The sequence below is a fragment of the Haplochromis burtoni genome, unplaced genomic scaffold (genome assembly GCF_018398535.1).
Source record: "Haplochromis burtoni strain Fernald_Lab_line unplaced genomic scaffold, NCSU_Asbu1 Contig_99, whole genome shotgun sequence".
In the NCBI taxonomy this organism is placed as follows: Eukaryota; Metazoa; Chordata; class Actinopteri; order Cichliformes; family Cichlidae; genus Haplochromis; species Haplochromis burtoni.
Window position 1 is genome coordinate 1,060,867 of NW_024582460.1, and position 22,366 is coordinate 1,083,232.

Below are 22,366 nucleotides of genomic sequence, written 5' to 3' on the forward strand. Positions count from 1 at the left end.
TAACCTGCTTTATTATTTTACTATGCATCACTATGATCTTCCAGCCAGGTTAAAAAACACAGACACCTACCTAAAAAGATAAAAAAGAAAAGTGCTGTCCAATAAGCTTGCTTTGTGGTACACCCCTCACCTCAGACATCTTTTTTCACATTCCTCTTGTAATGGCTGAATACCACATTCAGCCATGCAGCAAGTTTTAAATCCATCTGCTCTGAGACCTCCATCAAAATACGAGAAACAGAGAAATTAGGTTCAGTGCAAGAGGTTATTTTATTATTATTATTTTTAACCGTTGACACAATCAGCAGAGAATCAAGGCATGACATGAAGACATGAAGACATGAAGAGGACGGGGTCAGATCTTGTTGAATGCTGCTACGTCGACACTCTGGACCTAAAATAAAGCAAAAAAATGCAAGTGTACCAGGATTATTCACGACAGCGAGTAACTGCATGTTTTGATTTTACACCAGATACTGTTCCTGATGTCACCCTGAAGAAAAAAAATGACTCAAACTGTTCTTGTACAACTGCTCGTGTTATGGAGTCTTTCAGCTTCACTTTGTCCCTTTCTGCCTCAAGGTGGCAGCAGTGTGCTGACTGTGGCAGATAATGTGATGATTCTGACACACTGCTCTTATTTTCCTAGGTGAGCCATCCTTACTGAACCTAATCTGTTCACTCCAGCTTCTCTGATGCTTTTAATCTATTTTAATTTCTATGTTTGAGTATGTTTACCTACATTTTAATGATAAAATACATGCATATATGTAATTAAAATTAGCATTAAAAGAGTAAGGAGGAGTAGAGGGGAAACGGTGGCTTTGTCTATTAGCCGTTTTACTATTGCAAGTTAATGCGATTTGGATTTCAGCAGCAGATGGCTGTCCCTCCATGAGCCTGGTTCTTTAGGTCTTTCCAGCAGTTTGAGTGTTCTTCCTTCCTACTGTCACTAGAGCATCATTGGGTTTTAGTGGGGTGATTGCTATTGTGATTATTAAATTCTGGATGCCCAGTTAGTCTGTTATTGTATGAGAGCTTAACAGAAATACTGAACAAGACTTACATAATCCTCAAACTTGGTGATTTCCTCCTCTAACATGTCTGTTCCCACTTTGTCGTCCTCCACCACACACGCAATCTGGAGCTTTTTGATGCCGTATCCAACAGGAACCAGTTTGGACGTCCCCCATAACAGACCGTCGGCCTGTACTGAGCGCACACACTCCTCAAGCTTCGCCATGTCTGTTTCGTCATCCCACTAAAAGAAGCAGAAAAAACAGACGGTGAGCTTTTTTTTTCTTTTTTAAATAATTGACCTATGACCGGGCTCAGACAGAGCAGACTTACAGGTTTGACATCCAATAAGATGGAGGACTTGGCGATGATGGCAGGCTTCTTGGCCTTTTTCTCTGCATACTCTTTCAATCTCTGTTCTTTGAGTTTGTCTGCCTCTTCATCTTCATCACTACCAAACAGATCAATATCATCGTCATCCTCCTCCTCCTCCTCCTCCTCTTTAGCTGGGGTGCTGGTCTTCTGCTGGACAGCGGTGCCCTGAAGAAAATTAAAAGAGTAGAAACATCTCTGGATTCTAAAAGGTGAAAGCTGGTTGAATGTTTAAAAACTCACGTTTGTATAAGGGACTGGAGGAGCAGAAGCTGGGCTGACGGCTGCAGGAGACTTCTCCAAAACTGCAACCCGACATTCCAGTTTGGAAAGTGCTGCCCTCAAGTTCTCCACCACTAAAGAGACATGAGATACAAGAGTGCGTTTAGCATGAATGAGGAACATGTGAATATGAATAAAGAAGTGATGCATATTCTAGCAGATCAAACAAACCCACCTTTGTGTAAGCTCTGGTTCTCCAGCTCCAGGCTCTTGATGCGGGAAACGAGTTCTCCGTGATCAGCCGAGCTGCTGCTGATGCTGCTGCCTGTGCTCTGAACCGCAAAGACAGAAACGGAGAGGGATCAATACAGTTTAATGAGAACATCTGATGGAGGATGTGGAATATTAGTCGTTTCATCAAACAGAACACCCATGTGTGAGAAAACAGCAGGTTGCAGTCTCAACAGCCAGGCTCTAGAGCCAGAAAGTGACAGCACAAGTATGCAGCAGTTTACAGACCCCAGTAGAAATATGCAGGTGACTGTGTCTGAATTGGAAACTGCACAGAAAAGGCATCTGTAAGCTGAGGTATTCAGATCAGTAAAGTGTGGTTTTCAACAAAGTCCACTGACAGAGGTGCTTCCAGTGACACACAAGCTTTGGAGGCACTTACAAGCTGAGAATGTTGGCTTATGGGAGGCTGAGCAGACCCTCTGTTACACAGTGTAGTCTTCAGCTTGGGGCCAGATTTCAGGGAAGAAAGGAAATGAGGAGAAGGGAAGGAGCAGGATTTATTGAAGTTCATGCCAAAAGGAGAGCAATGAGGAGCACAGAACAGAAAGCAACTGGAGCAACCACAGGAAATAAACAGAGCTCGGAGGTCACAGAAGAGATAAAAGACTACAACCACATTTTTACACTAAACCACATTTACACTTTAGAGCCTTCAGATCAACAGAGAGCTTCAACTCAAACAAAATCTCCCTTATCAGTTAGTTTAATCCATCTCCGTCAAGGAAATGAAAGCTAGGAAAAGTCAGAGAAAAGGAGGGCAACTGGTCCTATGTGTATTAGACTGTCACCATAAAATGATAGCACTATAGCTATGTTATTTCTAAATTAAAACTAGTTTTTGAGCTATGCTGATGTCAGACTGCACTATTATTTCTTTTTAAAAAGATGATGATCACAGTGCCTGATAGTAGTCTGAACTGGGCATTATGCGAATATGTAAGCTAAGATTAGACAGCTTACATTTTGGAATAACTTGAAATTATTTCCAAGACAATTTCAATTTGTCATCTCCATTTACTTAAAAGAGAAAGACACTACCCCCAAAACTAAAAGGCTGGATGCTCTGATCTAAATGGTCGGGTTTGGTGAAATTATATTAGTATGCATACATGTACTTGGATAATTTAAGCACTTTTAATACCACATCAATGTTATCCATCAAATGGAAATACAGCGTATTCGATGATACTTACCCCTGCTAGAGACTTTTGGATGTTCTCCCGGGCCCGGGCAATGTCCTGAAGAATGGTGTTGGCGCCAGCATCCTTCAAGAAAACGAACAGCTGTCAGTGTCAATTCATCTCTGACTTTATGACGCAAGGATAGACTCCACAATTAGAACATTTCATTCCAAAATATTAGATTGATTTACACCCCCCAAAAACAAACAAACAAAAAGAAAAAAAGAAGAAAAAAAAAAAACTGCATCTATACAGCTCTGGTCAAACCAGACCTCTAGCAGATTTGTGCTGCAGGTGCCTTTTGTATCATTTTAATTAGTCAACTAATTATTCTGGCTCAAAACACATGGTTGTGTCCAAAATCCCAAAATTAAGGCTTCAGAATCCAAAACCAGCAGAAGATGTTACAGTGGCGATCTACTTAGATGTTTACATTTTAATGTGGCCTGCGACCAAGGCCGTAATTTATTTAAATTACAATGTAATTATATTTACATACAAATATTTAAGGTTGGTACACTAGAATAAGGAGCTAACAAGTCAGGTTTTTACAGGAAACAAAGATAATTATACTAAATAATTTTAAGTACAGCGCAAGTAAAAAATAAATAAATAAATAAAATAATTCAATAATAAATAATCAACATAATGAATATTCAATAATGATGTACAAAAATAATAATGTAAAAAGGCAAGATTAATCCACTTCATAATACCAAAAGGCCCTGAAAAGTACAAAATACTAATGATATAAGATGGCGAAAAATTGTTTGTTTTCCCCCTAAACTACCAGGAAATTGTGTAGTACTTAAAGTTACTTAGAGTACAATTATTTTCTGTTTCCAGTAAAAATGTCCTGTATCTACCTGTAAGTATTTGTATGTAAATATACTTACATTACAATCCCAAATAAGATACGCTGAAATTCGTCCTTAGACAGAAGGTATATTCTAACGCATTACTTTATTTATTTTTAATTACAATAAAATATAACTTCAAATTCAGCCTGTGGAATAATACAGTTTTGATCAAATACAGAACAGAACAAACAAAATCTATGCACTGTTAGAATCTAATCTCTACGCAAAGACACTTAAGATGTAAATAATCCACATTAATATGGTACAATGGTTTCAGATTAGATGTGATGATTAAAAGCTTAAAGCACAAGATTTAACTTGTAAGGCAGCGTGGTTACCTTTGTAGGTTGTGGTGAGCCATTCATGTGCTCGTAGAAGCGCCTCTCTGCTTCGTCATAGCGTGGTTTGTCAAACCAGATCTTTTCCTTGGCCAGAAAGTCCACTGCACTCATTTTTCTACAAAGTAGAAAGCAGGGAAGGAAAAGACAGGGATGTATGAACAGGACACAGAAGGTCAGGGAAAAAGGAAATGAAGCCTAAATTATTACTAATTCTTATACTAAAAATCACTCAGCATACAGAGATTTCACCAATATAAAATCTGACTTTTTATTCTGTAAGAGACTAATTTTAATTTAGTTTTAAACAGCTATTCTCCACCAACAGCCACCCCAATCCAACCATACAAATGCATAACAAAAAAAGAGGATGGTAAAACACAACAATGGGTCAGATAGTCAAAACACAAAGCATAAGGAAAAGATTGAACACAGATGAATGACAAAGAATGGCTTAAAGGAAAGAAAAATCAAATTCATGTGGGAAAAGAATGGAGGTGATATGATGGTCAAAAAACCCAAAAAACAAAAGATGAACTGAAACATCTGGAGCAGTTCCCTTCTCCCGGTTTGATCATACTTGTCCCTCAGTGGGGCGGCCGAGGCAACTGATGAGGCTTCTGCTTCTGGCCTGCGCTCCTTCTTCACAGCTTTATTCCCACTGCAACCATGGAAATGGCTCTCAGCAGCATCATACCGCCACTTGTCCAGCCACACCCGCTCACTGTTCGGATGGAGGAAATAGCGAACTCCTGCAGCTGCTACTTCTTCCTTCTCCGGGAGCTCAGCCGGCTCCTCTTCCTCTTGTATCGGGTGCAGAGCATGGAAGACCTCAGCTTTCCCCTGTGGGACCACACGTGTTTCCTCTGCTACAGTTTCTTCGTTTTCCTCCTCCTCTTCCTCTTCTACAAGGCTTTGAGGGTGGTCACTACATCTGGAAGTAGCAGTGCAGCTGGACCGTTTGGTGGAATTGTTACCATACAGGTTTTGGTAAAAGGCTGCCTCAGCACGGTCATAAAGTGGCTTGTCCAGCCACACGTCTCTGAGCAGCTCCACTGGGATGCGGGGCAGTCCGTTAACTGATTGCCGTACGGTTGGTGTGATGGCTGCTTGGATGACAGGGGTTGCAGGAGTTTGGGCTAGAGACTGATATCCTTCATCAGGTGTTCTGGATGCAGTGGAGCGACTGGATGGAGCTTGAAGGTCCAGAGAGTTTGGAACTGATGGCTGCATCGACCCCTCAACAAAGCGGCGTTCTGCTTGGTCAAATGTCGTCTTGTTTACCCACACTGTTTGTACAACATGGTGGCAGGCCACTTGGTCACCATGGTTGCATGATGGGCCAGCAGAAGGTGGAGCTGCAGTGGATGAAGAGTTCAATTGTTTCCCGGAGGATGGAGGTGATCGGTTCGACTGGGTGGTCCCATTAGAAGAGCTTGCCAGCCAGCACTGGTAGAGGCTCTCTGCTCTCTCGTAGACGCTCCGTTCAAACCACACATTCGCGCACTCAGACTGCAGACCAATCAACCCAGAGAGGTGATCAGACGGCTGACTGCTTTGTTTGTTTTTCTCCTCGTTCTTGTGCTTGTCGACTTTTTCTTCTGGGCGGCTCTCAGGATTAGACAAACGTTTTCTGCGGCGACGGCTTTTGCCACTACGCTTTCCTTCTCCGTTTATGCTGCCGCTCTCCGGAGACGACGACGCGGTCTCTCCATTTCTCTGGCCTGGCTCGGCCTTCTTTCTACAACCCAGCATGGTCTTTGTGGACTGATCCACCTGATAGTGGCTGGGAGGCTGACCATGCTCTGACTGATCATCTACAGAGCTCTGGGTGTTCTTCTTAGACATCTTTGCGCCGTTGCGGAGACAAAGGAAAGAGAATAACAGGCACAGGCTTTTGGGTTAGTGAGAGAGAGGCACGGAGGTTTAAAGACACAAAGGGGTCGATCTATTTTACACAGTGCTGCTGATGAATTATTGAACTTTTGCTTTGTTACAGAGATGCACATTTATGGCAATACACTACAAAACAAATTCTACAAATCGGTAGCAGAGAAAAACATGCAGCATGCAAGCAGATGGTGTAGACTGAAGTTAGGTGACTGGACAAAGTCTGTCACCTTGAGAATTCAGCACTGCACTTTTCACACTTTCGCCACAGCTGAGAAAGGAGCAGGACAGTATTTGGAGACAAGTTCATCATTTCAAAATGCTAATGATCAAAGCAATTACGAGACGGTTTTAGCCAACTGGCTATGGAATACACATTTTTCCTTAGCATCTGGCGGTTGCCAGGACTGACTGGTCTGTAGGCTTGTGTGACTCAGACGTTAGTGCTCATAGTGGCCAAACCTCAATAAATGATGCTCTTGGTTGCTATGTCATCACCTGTTGGTTTAGTGAAGTCCTGTTATGGAGTCTCGAGCTAAGTTTTTCACCATATTTGCAGACTGTGAAACAGAATGCTTACTGGCTTGTCAATCACAATGGATAAGCTTCACTTCTGACAAGATACATCGTAGCCTCTACATATGCTCAATCCAGAAGTCTAAATTAAGCTTTGCCCCAATAAAGCAAGTTAATCCACAAAGACTTTAAATAATTGTGAGAATTTCTATTTAAAAAAAAACAAAAAAAAAAAAACCCAATCCTTTCCATGTGGTTATGATTATAAACTATTAATTCATAGAATTAGTAGATTATACACAAGAAGATATGAGATACTGTTCATACAGAGGTGCCTTACCCCATTAATACACAGGCAATGCATGCCTGTCTGACTGATGTTGAGAAACAATAATTTTAACATATCGCCCAGTTCTAACTAGAGATGGCACGATACCACTTTTTTATGTCCGATACGATATCATAAATTTGGATATCTGCCGATACCGATATGATTCCGATATAGTGTGTTTTTTAATAGATAAAACTGTTTTTTTAATATCTTGCTGCATTTAGCATAAATTCATACTGAAGTTTAAATAAACAACAACACTAAAGCTATTCTGTTATACCTGTATGTAAAAAATACACTGCACCCAAAATATTTCATAGTTCAGCAATACTGATCAATCTAATAAACTTAAACCTACTCCATCCTCCTATTCTGGTATTTTAAAGAGTACTTAGCAGAAATATTAAGCAACCTAACTAATAGGGTTGCAAACTCCCAGCAAAAAAAAAAAAAAAATAGGGAACCACCCCCACCCTCCACCTCATGATGCTTAATCTGACGTAATCAACTTTAATTTGATGCAGTGTGAAAAAAATGCACAGAAATAATTATTTTTCAAGAATAATTAAATAGATTCAACATCTTTCTTCAACAGAATTGCAGACTGACAATCTTCCCAAAGGAAAAAGTACTATAGCTTACTAGGGTATATTAGACTTAATAGTTACTATATACAGTAATGGACTTCTATATCATTTTACATCAAGATTAAAACTTTGGGTGTCAGATAATTATTTATTAAAAGCTAGACATTTTAAATGAGAATAAGAAAGAAAAGTATGTCTTTGTGCCCCCTTTTCCCGTTAATGCCCTATCGGCCCCCCTGGCTAAACTTTGCTAGATCCGCCCCTGCACAGTTACCAGCCGTCAGCTACGTAGAAAAAGATCCTGGTGTAGAAAGTAATATTAAATAAATTCTAACAACAGCTTATCAAGCTTAAACGTGCTGCTGTTGTTCAGCCGCTGGTTTCCTCTTTCTGGTGCGAAGTGGGCCAAAAACAAACAGAGAGACGGACTCGCGACAGAAAAGCGATCAGCTGATCATTAAGCAGTTTCATGATTGAAGTAGCAGCAAGAAGAGGCAGTCGCTCCATATATCGGTTGTTAAGCTTAACGGCAGGAATGCTTTACAAACATTCAGAGATGAACTTACACACTTGCTTTACTTCTCTCTGGGATACTTCCTCGGAGATGAAATGCTGGTTTGGTAGCGAGGCTCCAAATACACACAGCCGCTCTATCACGTGAGCACACTGCTCCGACGTGCTACGGTTATGAGCCGAGTTACGTGTCGCAAGTTTTGTGAGGCGCTTTTTTGATATTTAATGGATCGGATTACATTTTTTTATTTCTCTCCGATATCCGATCCAGTAATTTACGTCAGTATCTGACCGATACCGATACGTAATATCGGATCGATCCATCTCTAGTCCTAACCCAGATCAATCGAATCTAATTTTTTATGAGTTTTCTAGAATCTGATTTATCAATCATGTCTTTCACGGAGGACACTGTATTATCAGAGCTAGTAAGATATCCAGCATATGCCATAGCTTTTATATTATTAGCACCATTTATGACTAAATATTTATGCAAAGGATACACATTAAACTGACCTTATAATGCACTCCTTTGTTTACAGCTTCCATTATGTACTTTACAAACCTTAAACAGCTTTGCAACACTGAACATACACAATGACATGATAGCAATCACAGGAAGAAAAGGGGTCATTGAGTAAAAGAAAAACATTAGTGGACCAATGCAACGCATGCGCATGCAAAATAAATAAATAAAATTAAAATAATAATACAGTAGGTATTACAATTCAGACATGCACTAAATCATGCATCTTTAAGTTTTAGTAATATACTACAATACAGCAAATGCATTCCCTATTGTTCATACAGAGCTTAGTTAAAATGATCCAAACTAATACAAAGCTATAACAACTTTGGGTACTGGTTTGGGAAGTCATTTCCTGCTTGATGTTTATGAGGAGATCTTAGTCAATCTGTTAACTCACCTTCTTCAGTAAAGGTGTTGAGCTCAACCTAGTATCAAAGTCAAATGCTCAACACGTTCTTTTCATCCAGTTAACCGCAAGCCATTGAAAAGAAATTTATCAATCACCACCTTGCAAAATGAATCAGACAATACAAGGGATACAACATTTAAGGAGGGTGGAAACAGTACAAAAGACGGACATAACTACCATGATGTGACCCATTGTTTTCTGCACTCCTGTTTTGAAGCCAAACGTTTCTACCATTTCCATTTTGGTTGCAAGAAACTGGATGTGACTTGAAAGGGTATGTCTGAATGTGAAACTGCTTGGTCATTGGCTCCCGACTTGTGATTGACAAGCCGTTAGCCAATGAACAAGCAGAAAATACCACTGATAAGCCTCCTATTTGACATGTGGTAGGTTTAAGATTTTATTGAGTATGATCTTAAAGGAGTAACTAAGACAAAGAACTAGCAAAGTGTTTACAGAGGTCAAAACAGAAAGGCTTTTTTCCTCATAGACTAAAGGACAGGAACACTCATTGAAGGCATAGTTATAGCCATCTTTAGGCTTTCAGACTAAAAACCGGTTTAAGGCACTTCCACATCGGCTTAACTTTTTCAAACCAGGAAGCTACATCCATCTTTTGTACTGTCTGTGCTCAATGCAAGGTATGTGACAGCGTTACAAGGAATACTCACATGTGAAATTCTGAAGGCAAGATGGGAGAAGACAAGCTATACATTAAAAAATTTATCTAGATCAGATATTCAACATGAAAGTCAACCTTTCCGCAGTCTTTAAATGGCTCCACTTTTAGCCTTGGATGATGCTGAATGGGAAAAATGCTTTCACAGAAATCCAATATAATCCTAGAACATGAAGCAAAACTTGGACCCAACCCCCCTTCAGTTGGGAGCAGTTTATTTTCCTCTACATCATCAAAAGTAGACATTTGCTGTTAAAGCACATCACACCTTTCAATACTCAATCTAATTAACAGATCAAACAAATTAGATACGATGTTGAAAACAGATTTTATCCATCTTCTTAAAGAACTGCTGACTAGGCTCAGCTGCGGTAGGAGGGGAGGTTCATTTATCCGTTTCAATTTCTGTGCATTTTCAGGGAGAGTGTATCCTGTATTGAGGAGCTCCACTAGCAGCCAGTATGGTTGCCTGTCACTGAAGTTAAGAGGATATCTGAAGGCACCCCAAAAATATTTCATACAGTAGGAAACTGCCGTTTTTAATTTAGCTTAGTTTTATTAACAAAAGTTAATACTTAATTTATTGGGAGCTATTTCGAGCTGCAGCTCTGGTGAGTATTTCTGGCAGCAGGGTGGTGCACTGGGTGCTGGATCAGCTCAAAATAAACTACATGGCAATTTTGGAACATGTCATGGCTTCAAGCAGTTTTTGGAAAAGAAAAAAGAAGAATTCTATGCAATGGTTGATTTAGATATAGATATATTTAGATATAGGCTGACGTATACTTAAGACATTTTGATTGTCGGTTTTGGCTGGCTCCCAACATTCAGTTGATATCCCTGTGACTTTATAATTTGGAGAAAAATGAAATCACCCCAGACACCCTGTGGCATTATATAGAATATGCTTTGTTCTCCTTTGATGTTGAGTATCCTTGCATGTATATAGTTGGTGAAATTTCATTCACAAATAATTTAATTCATCAGTCCCTCCTTGATAACATTTAAAGAGGGTGGCTGACAAAAAAATATATACGTGATTTAAAACAACAAGAATTTACCTCTCCTGCCCTGATCTGTATAGAAGCTCATCAGTGACCATGTTCCAGGATTCAAGGCAGCACTTCCACTTAAAGATACTTGTGTAACGTCATGTAGAAAACCCTGTCATGCCAAATGCTAAACAACAAAAGACAGAGCATCAGGAGCGCTGTCAACTTCCAAAGGTGCGCGCCCTGCTAACCTTAGCCAGCTTTCATCTTCTTTAATTCGGTCCTAGCTAGAATGAATTCTGCAGTAGCCATTTCATTTGCACCGGAATAAGTCTACTTGTTTTAAAACGTGGCCCCAAAGAGCTTATTTTTAATACTGACAATGCCGTAAAAACCTAACCAGCACAAGCAGCCACTGAAGCCGGTATCCGGCAAGCGTGACTGCCGCTCCGACAGTGTTAGCACTAGCACGCTGCTCATTCAGCTAGCAGCTTGCTAGCCACGGCTAATCCCAGCCAAGCGCCTGCTCTGTTAACCACTGAATATCCGTCAGTTTACCCAAAATGTATTTTAAAGATTCCCACCACTAACAATCACACTGAAACCAGGCTGTCGGTCGGCGTTGAGCTTACTTACTATTGTGGGGTTTTTTTGTCTTGTCGGTGTGAGGCCGGGCCAGCGGATAAAACGTGTTTCTCCGGTCGTGAATGACAGCGGGAAGGAGGAAGAAGAGGAAGCGGAGAGGAAGCAAGGAACAGCGGTGATTGTGTGATCTTAGCGGGTGGGGGAGGGAAGGTATGAATCATTAATGTTGCCTCATGCTCTGTGTTGAATGTCATGTCGTTTTGATATATTAAAATTGGAATAAATGTGACACTGGAGTATTTGCATCTCACCAAATTAGGTCACAACTCAGTTTAAAGCTACACCTCATAATTTCCAACCGCTGTCTTAGTATGACAGGCTTTACTGTTTATGATACCTTCACTCAGTTATTATTGTAAGTCTCTAAATTATTTACATCTGCTGTTATAGACAAATCAGTGACAAAAAAAAACTGTTTCATTCTCTTTGATCTAGATTTCAAATCCTCTGAACTTTTTATTTCTATTGTTCAGCCAGTTCAAGTGAACAGTCTTGAATTTTGACTCATATGACGCACTGGCAGATGAACTATGTAATGTTATTCAGGGCCAGAAAAGGTACTAAATGGACTTGTTTTATTTTTCAAGATTACAATTAGTTTTGTGGTGCCTTTTGTTATCAGTGAACTCATGACTTTGTCCATCAATCCACACACACCCATTCATTCATTTTTTAATGTGTACACAGGTCTGGGCTGCAGTCTATAAAGAGACCAGACCTTTCCTCCCTCAATGCAAACTCAAGCTTTTTCAGAGGAATTCCCAACTGCGGCCCACCTCTCCTGGAGCAGGAAGAGGTGGGCCTCAGGTCCAAGTTGCGACCTTGCTAATGGAGAAGGGGCTCCATGTGGCCTAAGACGCAGCAAATTGTCCACCCTCTTCTACACCCACAGCACATGCTTTGTGGATCAGGCCGCAGTCAAAGGGTAATACATTGTCAGTCAGATTCTTGGCTGACCACTGACTTCAGATCTAACAATATTCAGTGTATAATTTCCCAAAACAAATTATAAGAAGAATTTATCGAATTTATCTTAAATGATTTATCCATATGGCTGCCTATTAATGTTTCTTTCTAGGCTAACTGACTCATTGTTGCAGTGGCTTGTTATCTTTTGTATTAAAGGGCAGAAATTAAGTCTGAGCTGTCAGCTAATAGCTGATTTCAAGACTCCAAAACTAACAGAAAAATAAAGAACACAACCTGATAACATCACACTTTATGAAAATTGATACTTATTTTTAAATTAGAACCATTTTTTTTCCCCCATACACCATGTTATACACAACCATACAGTAGCTATACTTGGGACACTATCATTGTACTGGAGCCACACAAATGTGATTACTCTTATCCTAAAATTTAGACGTATGCTTTATCCAAACATATTAAATACAATAATAATAATTTAAAAGATTAAAATGATCCACTGACTCTACATTACAATCCAATCAAGAGCAGTAAGGCAGTACAGCAATGAAGATGTTCATAACAGGGGCTTCTGTAGTGATGATTAACAATATGGTCTGCATAACAGCTTTTTTTCTACTCGTTTAGCCTCTCCTTCAACCTTCGAGTCTCACGTGACTTTTAGTAAATGTGACAAGTTGGATTTATTCAGCATTTCGTTATTAGAATATATCAACAAATACTGGTACAATCAAATTTGGGTTGTACCTTACTTGCATCCAAATCCAATAAGACAGGGTTATTTGAGTGCATGTAAAAACAGAAGTCATGGTCTAATATTAAACTGTCAGAATCAATTTTAAGATTAAGCCAATGTTGACTTTTAGCTTACAGAGACTGAAAGAAGATGAGAAAATGTGATTTAAAAAAGGGACAACTTGGTTTTTTTTTTGAGTGTGATGAGAAGAGAAGAAGAAAAAAAAAAAAAGAAAAAAAAAAGAGGAGTTCAGGTTTCCATGTTGGGTATTTATCAAGTTAAAAGTCTAATGAGTAGTTCTTAAAGGCAAATTTGTCCATCACTTTCTGCTCCCTGCTGTTGACTTTCGGCCGAGTTCCCTGGCTCTCTCGGTGGCGGACTCCACAGCACTCATGGTTGACGCCCTCACACCGCCTTGTTCCAGTGTGTGAAGCCCATATATGGTTGTTCCACCTGGCGTGCAGACTTCCGAGCGAAGTTGAGCTGGATGCTTCCCGGAATCACGTAACAACCTCCCAGCACCCTGCAGCAAATAGCAGCTTTCAAATATTGTATTTGGACACGCAGGAGTCAGAGCTCTGAAGTGAACTGTTGTAAAACAGAAGTGAGCAAAGTGTTAAACTGACCAGAACAGTCTGAGAGGCAATGCTGTGGGCTAGAGCGCTTGGCATGCCCATTTTAACAGCTCCTTCTGCCAGAGCTTCAGCAAAAAGATACACCTGCAGAGAAGAAGCTCACTGATCAGAATAAAACATGAACTCTGTGTCAGTAAGTCATTAAAGACTCTGGAAAAAGAACAGTTAAAAGAAATCATAAAAAGCCCAAAATTGACATGACATTCATGACCATGGTGAGCTCAGGTAAACCTCTGAGCTCAACTGTGCTCACAGGAAGCTCAACTTCCAGGCAGGTACTACCAGTGACAGTGAAGAATACCACTGATTGACACATGACCTGGGTGTAAATAGATTAGAAGGACACCTAGGCAACTGGAGCCTGGAATATATAAGCAACCGTCATCTTCAAAGCAATGTGTATGGTCTGAGAAATTCATGTTACAATTGTAAACAAGAAGTTACAAAGCCGCTTTTCCATTAGTACCTATTTTCACCACGGTTTTCAATTAGGTCCCAGTACCTGGTACCAGGGTTCCAAGCGATCCTAACAGGCACCAAGACGTCACCAGACTGCATGCCAGTGATTGGCCGGTTAGGAGTGTCATTTGATGTGTTATGAGAGCATCTCGTTCATGAAAATCAAAACCACCATTTTTGAAACCCAGCAACGGGTTAAATGGCTACCAAAAGCAATGCCATGTTCCCCAAGTCTGATGAAAAGCCACAGAGCGAGCAGCACGTATATTCTTGCCTGAACTTCCACCTTTTTTGTAGTGTTCGAGTTGCATACTAATTACGTCATGTCATGCTCGGACACATTGCTATAACAACAACCACACACATTGGGTTGTACTCTGCTGCAATGGAAAACCAGTCGATCCGAGTAGGTACTAATGGAAAAGCGGCAAAAGACTTCAGATAAAACAAATAAACCAACCAAAAGAAATAAAATCTAGGACACTCACAAAGGCTACTCCGCTCCCGCTCAGCCCAGTATGGATGTCAATCCAGGCTTCAGGTCCCTCCTCCACCAAACCACAGCGATGCAACAAGGAACGAAGTAGTGCGCCGTCCTCCTGTTTTGCGTGTGATCCTCGAGCAAACAGGAGAGCACCTTCCTGAACTAAACACGGTAGATTTGGCATCAGCCGGATGGCAACAGAGTTCTCAGGAAGGAGCTTGACGTTAAAAGAGGACAAATATAGATGGATCAGCATTGAAAGTTACAGCTCACCCTAAAATGAAATCTGTGCATGCACATAAGTACAATTAAATAAAAAGAATAAAAAAAAATTAAAAAAAAAAATCAGCAATTAATAAAATATAACATGCAAGTAAACAATTATAATTTGGCATATTAATAAAGAAAAATGTGCTTTTTCATAAAACATAAGAACAAGAATCATATTTTAGCATTAAAATATCCCCTTTATTAATGAGTTTGTGCACACTGGTGGATTAAGCATTAGAGAACCAAATGATGTTGTAATTACATACACTGCTAATTTAGGGCAGCTCAGCTGTGGCATAAAGATGTAACTGGGTGATGATCTGATACATGTAAGCACTGTATATATAATTTGTGTGTGTAGTATTAGTTTCAGGTAGGAACTATTTTCTTTCCATACAACTATACCTTTATTTGGAACCTTTATTTGTGCCTCTGCCCATGAAGACAGGCGACTCTACTCTGATGTTCGCTAGCTGCACTCTTCTATTGGTAGATGGAGGTGGTATACAAAAAATACTTGAAAAACTTGAACATGAAACTGCTCAGAGAGATCTGTGGTATTTGAAATAATGGTTCGTGATTTCCATAAAGAGACACTGCTACAGAGTTAATAAAAATATACAAATTGGGGAGCTTTGAGCAACTTATACACAAGAGAAGAGAGACATCTCTGCAGCCATCTCAAAAACTCGTTCACACCATGACAGTACAGACCTAAACACACTACAAGCCAAAAGAAGAACGCAAATCTGATTCAGTGGTGATCTGTCCCTTAAAAGACACCAGAAACTATGTGGCACTCACCTCCTCTAACGTTGCTAGTGTTACTCCTGCTGCAACAGATACAATCATGTGTCTGCCAGTGACGTGTTGTGTGACCTCCTTGAGAACTAGCGGAACCAGGTGAGGTTTGACTGCGACAAAGACCACATCGGACCCACAAACCACCTCTATGTTGGAGTGAGTTACAGCAATGCCCAGCTCCTAAAAGCAAGCCGGTGTAATATTACTTAGCCGAAGCACTAGCTCGGACACAAGATCAAATCATGCTGATGGCACACAATTCCTTTATATTGTTAATTTTTGCAGAAGCATTTACATTTCTAGGACTTGGAAGATGTCCTCCAGTATTACAATTATTTGCTTATGACATGATTACAGTTCATGTTGCTTTCTAAAACTCCGCCATGATAACAGACTCAGTGTTGTTTCAGTGATATTAGCAAGCCAGTGTTTAATGCCATGCAAAGTGCTGTTTAAGAGTTTAGAGGAGAGGAGTAAACTTTAAATGGTCAATTAATCATTTACTGGGTCAATTTAAAAAAAAAAAAAAATCTATTGGATATAATCCAATTATCTATTGAGCAACTTTGTTTCTCTCAACGAACAGTACAAAGTTGCAAAAAGTTATAGAAAATTATTTTTCATTCTCAGGTGAGAAAAGTGTAAAACACTCATCAGTCACCATAAAAATATGCTTTTGGGAAAAAGAAAAGAAAACAGAAAAACAAAACACTAAAGTGGTCTGACGAGTGATTAAACCGAACAACACAGTTTGCTGACTCATTTTTGGGGAAAGATTCAGCAGACTGAAGCTTAATGACCACAGCTGTCAGAGACAGAAAGGTTAGGCCCCAAATCTAAAGTGGTATACATTTCATTTCCAAGCAGTATAAGAATATATAAATGCAAAAACCACCTCTCCAAAGAGCAAATTCATATAACATTCAAATCATTAAATGTTTGTGTAAAAACACACACAAAGTTAACTTAAGTGACAAAAATAACAAGGGGTTAAGAGAAAATGCAGTATTGTTTATTGCGGTGCCCTGTAGTGGCCAGATGCAATAAGGTTTTTATTTCTATTGGTCACAGTGTTGCTAAGATATGACTTTACTTTCTGTTTGTCAGCTTTCCACACTTATGATTAGCTGTGACAGCCAGAAGACCTCCCATGTCAGCTTTAGTGACAACTGAAAAGAAAAAAAACAAACATTTGGGGCTTGTGAAAAATTGTAATACCCCTTCATAAAACCCAGTGGTTTCACACCAGGCTTGAGAAATCCAACGCTTCCTTGTTTTTTAAAATCTAAACTAAACTTTGATGCACTGATCTATTGATGCAAGCCGAAAGACGATGGCCCTATTCTAGGAACCGACTTAAAAAATGATCTGACTTCATTAACACTGAGACTGATAAATGGACTCTGGTCAGGACGTGCTTTAATGATCCTTAAAATAACCTTTGACGAGAAACCTTTATGTGGATTGGTTCAGGCTGACCCAATGAGACCATTTAAGGTGATTTTCAGTAGAAAATACATCGAGTTCAGATTCTGAATTTCAGACATTGTACCTTTCAAAACATGGAGGCATCATTTAATGACTGAATTTCAACCTGTGACCACATTTTAACATGAACTGCTTAGAAAACAGACTGTCTTCAGTTTTGCCTTAAAGTCAGGTCAGGCTCATAGTTACATCATCTCCAACATCCCAATTGTGGCAGACATTTTTTTTTTTTTTTAATGAGGACAAATGATTGATCATTGATCAGTTTTATATACGTTTGATTGAAACAGATTGCTACAATAAAGGGAAGTAAATGTTAGCAGTACAGGAACCTAACTGACAGCCTGACACCTGCATTATTATACAAAGTATTAGCGTTAGAAAGATGGGGAGTACAGATTTTATATTCTGACCAGGTCATAGATCAATGATGTAATCGCCATTTCCATCCCTAAATATAGACGAATGAATGATCGCAAAAGTGCTCATGTTAATTGCAAAAAACCCACATCATCTAACTGGGATTTTAGCATTTTTAAAACAAACTTTTGCAGTTTCATTTACTCCAGTATGTCCTCTGATGGTGACTTTATGAATGAAGAAATGAACGTGGATGTCAGTCAGTCGTTTTAGGTGCAGCAAGAGGGAAGAGAAAGAAACTCAGAGCAGGTTAAGTTCACAGAGTTTACCGATTGACTGACTCAAAGTTTAAGTTAACCGTCTTTCTGGAACAGAAAAGCCAGAATTTTCCTCATCTCAGAGTTAAAAAATTCAGTTGTTAGTAAACCTGATTCCCAGAATAGGGACCATGTCTACGAAAAGGTAAAAATGTTACAAATACTTACGCTGCTTAAAAATAACTGGCTGCTTCACTACAGTTTTAGACTGAACTGTAAACTGATCTTCACCATAACTGCTTACTTCAATGCAAAATGATTCACACTGAGAACTTAAATGATAGAACAATAAACAAGATGGAAAAAAAATTCCACAATACCTGAAAGCGTCCCAGATTCCTTGAGGATGGTGCACTAACTTTGACGTTTGCAGGAAGGACATTTCCTACAAAGAGAACATTTATTAAATACTAATGTGTCCTTCATTCCAGTCCTCCTCACTTCTTCAGTTCTCTCTACACTCACCGGATAAGATGCCTTTGGCGATGCCAAACGCCATGTTCCCTGCACCGATAAAGCCAATCTTAAGCTGAGAGTCCATCTCAGGGTCCATTTTGATCTGAAACCAAAGCAGGCAGCAGGTTACAGCAGGAACATCGAGATAACATGATGCCAGTGATTAAAAATCACCATGATGATGCATTTTCCACTGTAACAAGGGTTTCACACGTTGTTGTTTGAAGATATTAAACTGTGTACATTTTACAGACCAAAAATAAATAAACTCAGGGAATGAATCCAGACAAGAATCAACACTAAAAACGTCACCACTCCAAAGACAATCAATTTGTGTTCAGATCTTTGTGTCCATGCATATGAGAAACCCGATTACTATGAGAAATCAGGTTAAAGCAAAAAAACAAAACAAACTCACACATATATGATAAATCCTAGTTGACAGGTGGTCAGTAATCAGATTCCCCTCCCTCCTCCAGTAAAATGCTGCCACAGCCTGGTTTCCCTGTCATAGGTCATTATGAAACAGCATCCTTTACCCAGTTCTGGGTTTGCAGGACAAAAAAAGGCTTAAGTACAGAAACCAGTCAGTGTGCACATCCGATTTCTCTCGTGTTTGGACTGCAGCCTGTATCACTGTATGTGGTCAATGAGCAACTGAATATTGTTGGTCTGACTGAACCTAGAAACACGTGACTCACACTCAACTGCCAGTCTCCCAATTAAACAAAGACAGTCAATAGAAGCGCACATGAAAATATGAATAAACCCCACTAAAGATGCAGTGGAAAAAATAACAGTGGTGTTTGGACACATGTTGCAGAGACAATAATTTAAGTGTTTGTTGGGGTACACCTGGATTAATATAGAATTAAAATTGTTGCGTTTTTGTTGATCGATATTATAGTGTTGTTATTAGTGTTGTACATGTTTCTACACAACATCATACCTACTAATTCAGGAATCTGAATTACCCTTGTAATGGAAACACTTTAATAGGAAGCAGTGTATTTTTGTATATGTAAAAATGTAAATTTGACTATGTTGATACTGAAAGCTTTTCCTATGTTTTGTTTGGAAAATGATTCGAGACCGTTACTTACCTGACAGAATATTAGAAACACCTTATTTCAGCAACTGAGAGAGTCACTCTGACATTACAGTCTTAATGAATATAGAACTGATTGCCAGACAGGTATACTGTATTTAAATTTAAAAAAGTGAGCTACACCTAATATCAGTGTATACTGTAATCCAGATGTATTAAAAAACAAGCAGACTATGACATCATGTAGCATGATCTACTGACTATTATGGCATATTTGGGCCATTTTAAGTTTAATTATGGAGCCAGAGAAAGGGTGTGTTTTCTTGCAAATTTAGTTGTAGTCTGATTTTTTCATAACAAACATACAAGTTCAATATTGGAGTGCATCTGTTTTTGATTTTTTGTAAATCTTTTTCTTCCCATTTTAAGTCAAAGGAGCTTGCAAAGAAAAGCGTCTGGACTTCTTTACGTTGCTTGAAGACGTTTCACCTCTCATCCGAGAAGCTTCTTCAGTTCTAAGGTCAAATGGTGGAGACCTTAGGTCAAATGGTGGAGACCTTAGGTCAAATGGTGGAGACCTTTGACCTTAGAACTGAAGAAGCTTCTCGGATGAGAGGTGAAACGTCTTCAAGCAACTTAAAGAAGTCCAGACGCTTTTCTTTGAAAGCTCCTTTGACTACGATGACCTGGATGACTGAGAACCTTCACAGACATATCTTCCCATTTTAAATTTGACACTTTAATATTTGAATCTACAGTAATGTGCAAACATCTTGAGTCACCCATCAATACTTTATCTTTTGCTTCCACCCTGCATGTGTGATGCTTTGGGCTCTTCGGTTTCATCAGAAATTGTCTCTGTGGAAGACGGTTTGCCATTGTTAAGGAAGGGAAATCAGGAGGCTGAGGTATGCAAATTAAACAAAAACTAGGTTGAAAATCAGACGCTCGGGTCTTATGAACTGATGAATCTAAATGTGAAATTTTTGGTTCAAATGATGTCCAGAGGAGGTCAGGAAAGAGGTACAAGAGTTAGTGTCTACAGCTATCGGTAAAACATGTGGAGGTTCTGTCATGGTTTAGGGCTGCATTTCAGCCAGTGGCGTTTTTGATCTTGCCAAAACTGCCATAATACCATCAGATTTTGATCCACCATGCAATACTATCAAAAAACCTGACTGGCAACGGCATCATTTTTCAACAGGTCAAAAGCCCAGACACATGGCCAATGCAGTAAAAGCATAACTGGACAATGGAACATAAAAAAATAAATAAAAAAAAAAGACAATGGGGCGTGATCAGCCATGGACTGATCTCCCCAGAACTTCAACATTACTGAAGCAGTGTGGGATCATCTTAACTGAGGCAAAAAGCAGCAAAAATTTCCTTCAAGACGCCTGGAGATCTATTCTTGAAGACAAAGAAGTCAAAAGGCAGTCAAAGCAAATATTGACTTTCAAGCTTGTTAGAGTTGTACAAACTGTTTTTGCCTTATATTCTGTATTTTCATGCATGCTTTGATTTCTCAATAATTCATCACACCCATTTCACATTTTCCTAGCAAAATAACTGAATGAGAAGTGACTCAAGACTTTTGCACATTACTGTATCCCGGTTCTCTCCTTCTAAATTTAGGGCTTTATACTGCCAGAATATTTGAACGTCTTCCCTTTTGAAAGTTGCATAAGTTTATATCTTTAAATTAGAATATTCGACACATTTACTTTCCGAAATTTTGAATTTCCAAGGAATTAATCCCTGTCTTCCCAGGCGCCATATTTCAGTTATTTTAATACCTACAATGGCCCTCCTACGTCATCGTAAATTACATACGACACCGCCTCCACGGTTATCACCCCTACAATTAAATCCAGGTTCTGGGTGGTATTGTCCGGGCAGGGCTGCGGCCAGTGTAGTACTGATGCTTCGCCATCTGACTCTTCTGTCACCTCGTCGTTTCTGTCAGAGTTAACCCCGGGTCCCACCAGAGGGTGTCTGGACTCCATAATAGCGACCATCGTCTTTTCATAGCGCCACCAGCCCTGTATTTTATTTGGGGCTGGGGAGTCGGGCTCTCGCTTGCACTTGTAGTATGCGCTTTTGAGAAGTTTCCAGCGAAACTTTAATTGGTCCACGGATCTGTGATAACCAGCCGCTGTCATTCTTCTGTGTGCCACTTTGAACAGTTTGTTATTCCTCACTTTCCTTCCGTCTAAGCACTTCTTCATGTCCAGCTCCTTGAGAATTTCCAGAAACAACTCCGTTTCCTTCACGTCCCAGTTCTGCTTCTTGATGCCAGAATCGTCCATTGTTTTAGCAATGCAGTCTCATGAAAACCCACACGAACTAGCGTTCACACGGCTAGGTTGCTAATAGGTGCTAGCATGCCTGCTGTAGCATGAGCTGTTGTGATGTTGCTAGTTTAAAATCTTTAAGCAGTATTTAGCACGGAATCTTCAAAACCGAATCAATAAAGTATTACAATTATGCGTTTTAAACCCTCTAAACATGGAGAAAAGAAAAGCCCCGCTCATGCATCTGAATAGGAATATCTTGAAAATAATCCAGGAGAGATTAGATTAGAAACACAATGCACGTGTTTCTTTTTGACTGGACAACCATAAAGTAACACGGAGTGACACAAACACAATAGCGTGAACAAAACCGGGTAACGCTGGCGGTAGGACATTTATTCACCTGATTTGTGTTTCAGATTTGCTGATATCCGGCGTTTTGGCAACCGCAAACAGAAGTTAAATTTAAACCGTGGATGCACCCAGAGCATCCACAGAGCCAACCAGCTGACTCTAGCTCCACTGTTGGATCGTTTGGTTTTCACTTCACTGTCGCTGCTGTTCCAGGTGGGCGGCGCCGCTCAGCATCCTCTGCGAAACATTCCGGGGTTTTTTTCCGCCGTGTCCAGGACGTTTCAACCGTGAAATAAATGAAACGCACCTTTTTAAAGAACGTCTGCCATTCCATTGGTTGTGGCCTCGTCGTGACG

The 22,366-nt window shown here is 39.8% G+C and overlaps 2 protein-coding genes across 12 annotated transcripts; both read right to left on the bottom strand.

The window, feature by feature from the left end:
- Positions 1-251: 251 nt before the first annotated feature.
- Positions 252-11,541, bottom strand: eef1db (eukaryotic translation elongation factor 1 delta b (guanine nucleotide exchange protein)). 9 transcript variants are annotated; one of them, XM_005937260.3, is made up of 12 exons: positions 11,367-11,440; positions 9,731-9,740; positions 9,048-9,105; positions 4,865-6,132; positions 4,285-4,402; positions 3,099-3,170; positions 2,285-2,347; positions 1,847-1,943; positions 1,633-1,745; positions 1,351-1,557; positions 1,067-1,261; positions 252-394 (listed from the first exon to the last, which is right to left on the bottom strand). In XM_005937260.3, exons 4-12 carry the CDS (start codon positions 6,130-6,132, stop codon positions 356-358), a joined length of 2,172 nt encoding a protein of 723 aa, XP_005937322.1. In that variant the 5' UTR covers positions 9,048-9,105; positions 9,731-9,740; positions 11,367-11,440; the 3' UTR covers positions 252-355. The 9 variants fall into 9 exon arrangements, with proteins under 9 accessions (XP_005937322.1, XP_042078949.1, XP_042078952.1 ...); XM_042223015.1 differs by having other exon boundaries at positions 9,048-9,075; positions 11,367-11,439; XM_042223018.1 differs by lacking the exon at positions 4,865-6,132 and having other exon boundaries at positions 11,367-11,459.
- Positions 11,367-22,298, bottom strand: pycr3 (pyrroline-5-carboxylate reductase 3). 3 transcript variants are annotated; one of them, XM_014338404.2, is made up of 8 exons: positions 21,225-22,033; positions 18,733-18,819; positions 18,324-18,417; positions 18,179-18,243; positions 15,694-15,873; positions 14,624-14,836; positions 13,668-13,760; positions 11,367-13,564 (listed from the first exon to the last, which is right to left on the bottom strand). In XM_014338404.2, exons 1-8 carry the CDS (start codon positions 21,669-21,671, stop codon positions 13,361-13,363), a joined length of 1,383 nt encoding a protein of 460 aa, XP_014193890.1. In that variant the 5' UTR covers positions 21,672-22,033; the 3' UTR covers positions 11,367-13,360. The 3 variants fall into 3 exon arrangements, with proteins under 3 accessions (XP_014193890.1, XP_005937319.1, XP_005937318.1); XM_005937257.3 differs by lacking the exons at positions 18,733-18,819; positions 21,225-22,033 and adding an exon at positions 22,060-22,298; XM_005937256.3 differs by lacking the exon at positions 18,733-18,819 and having other exon boundaries at positions 21,225-22,032.
- Positions 22,299-22,366: the final 68 nt, after the last annotated feature.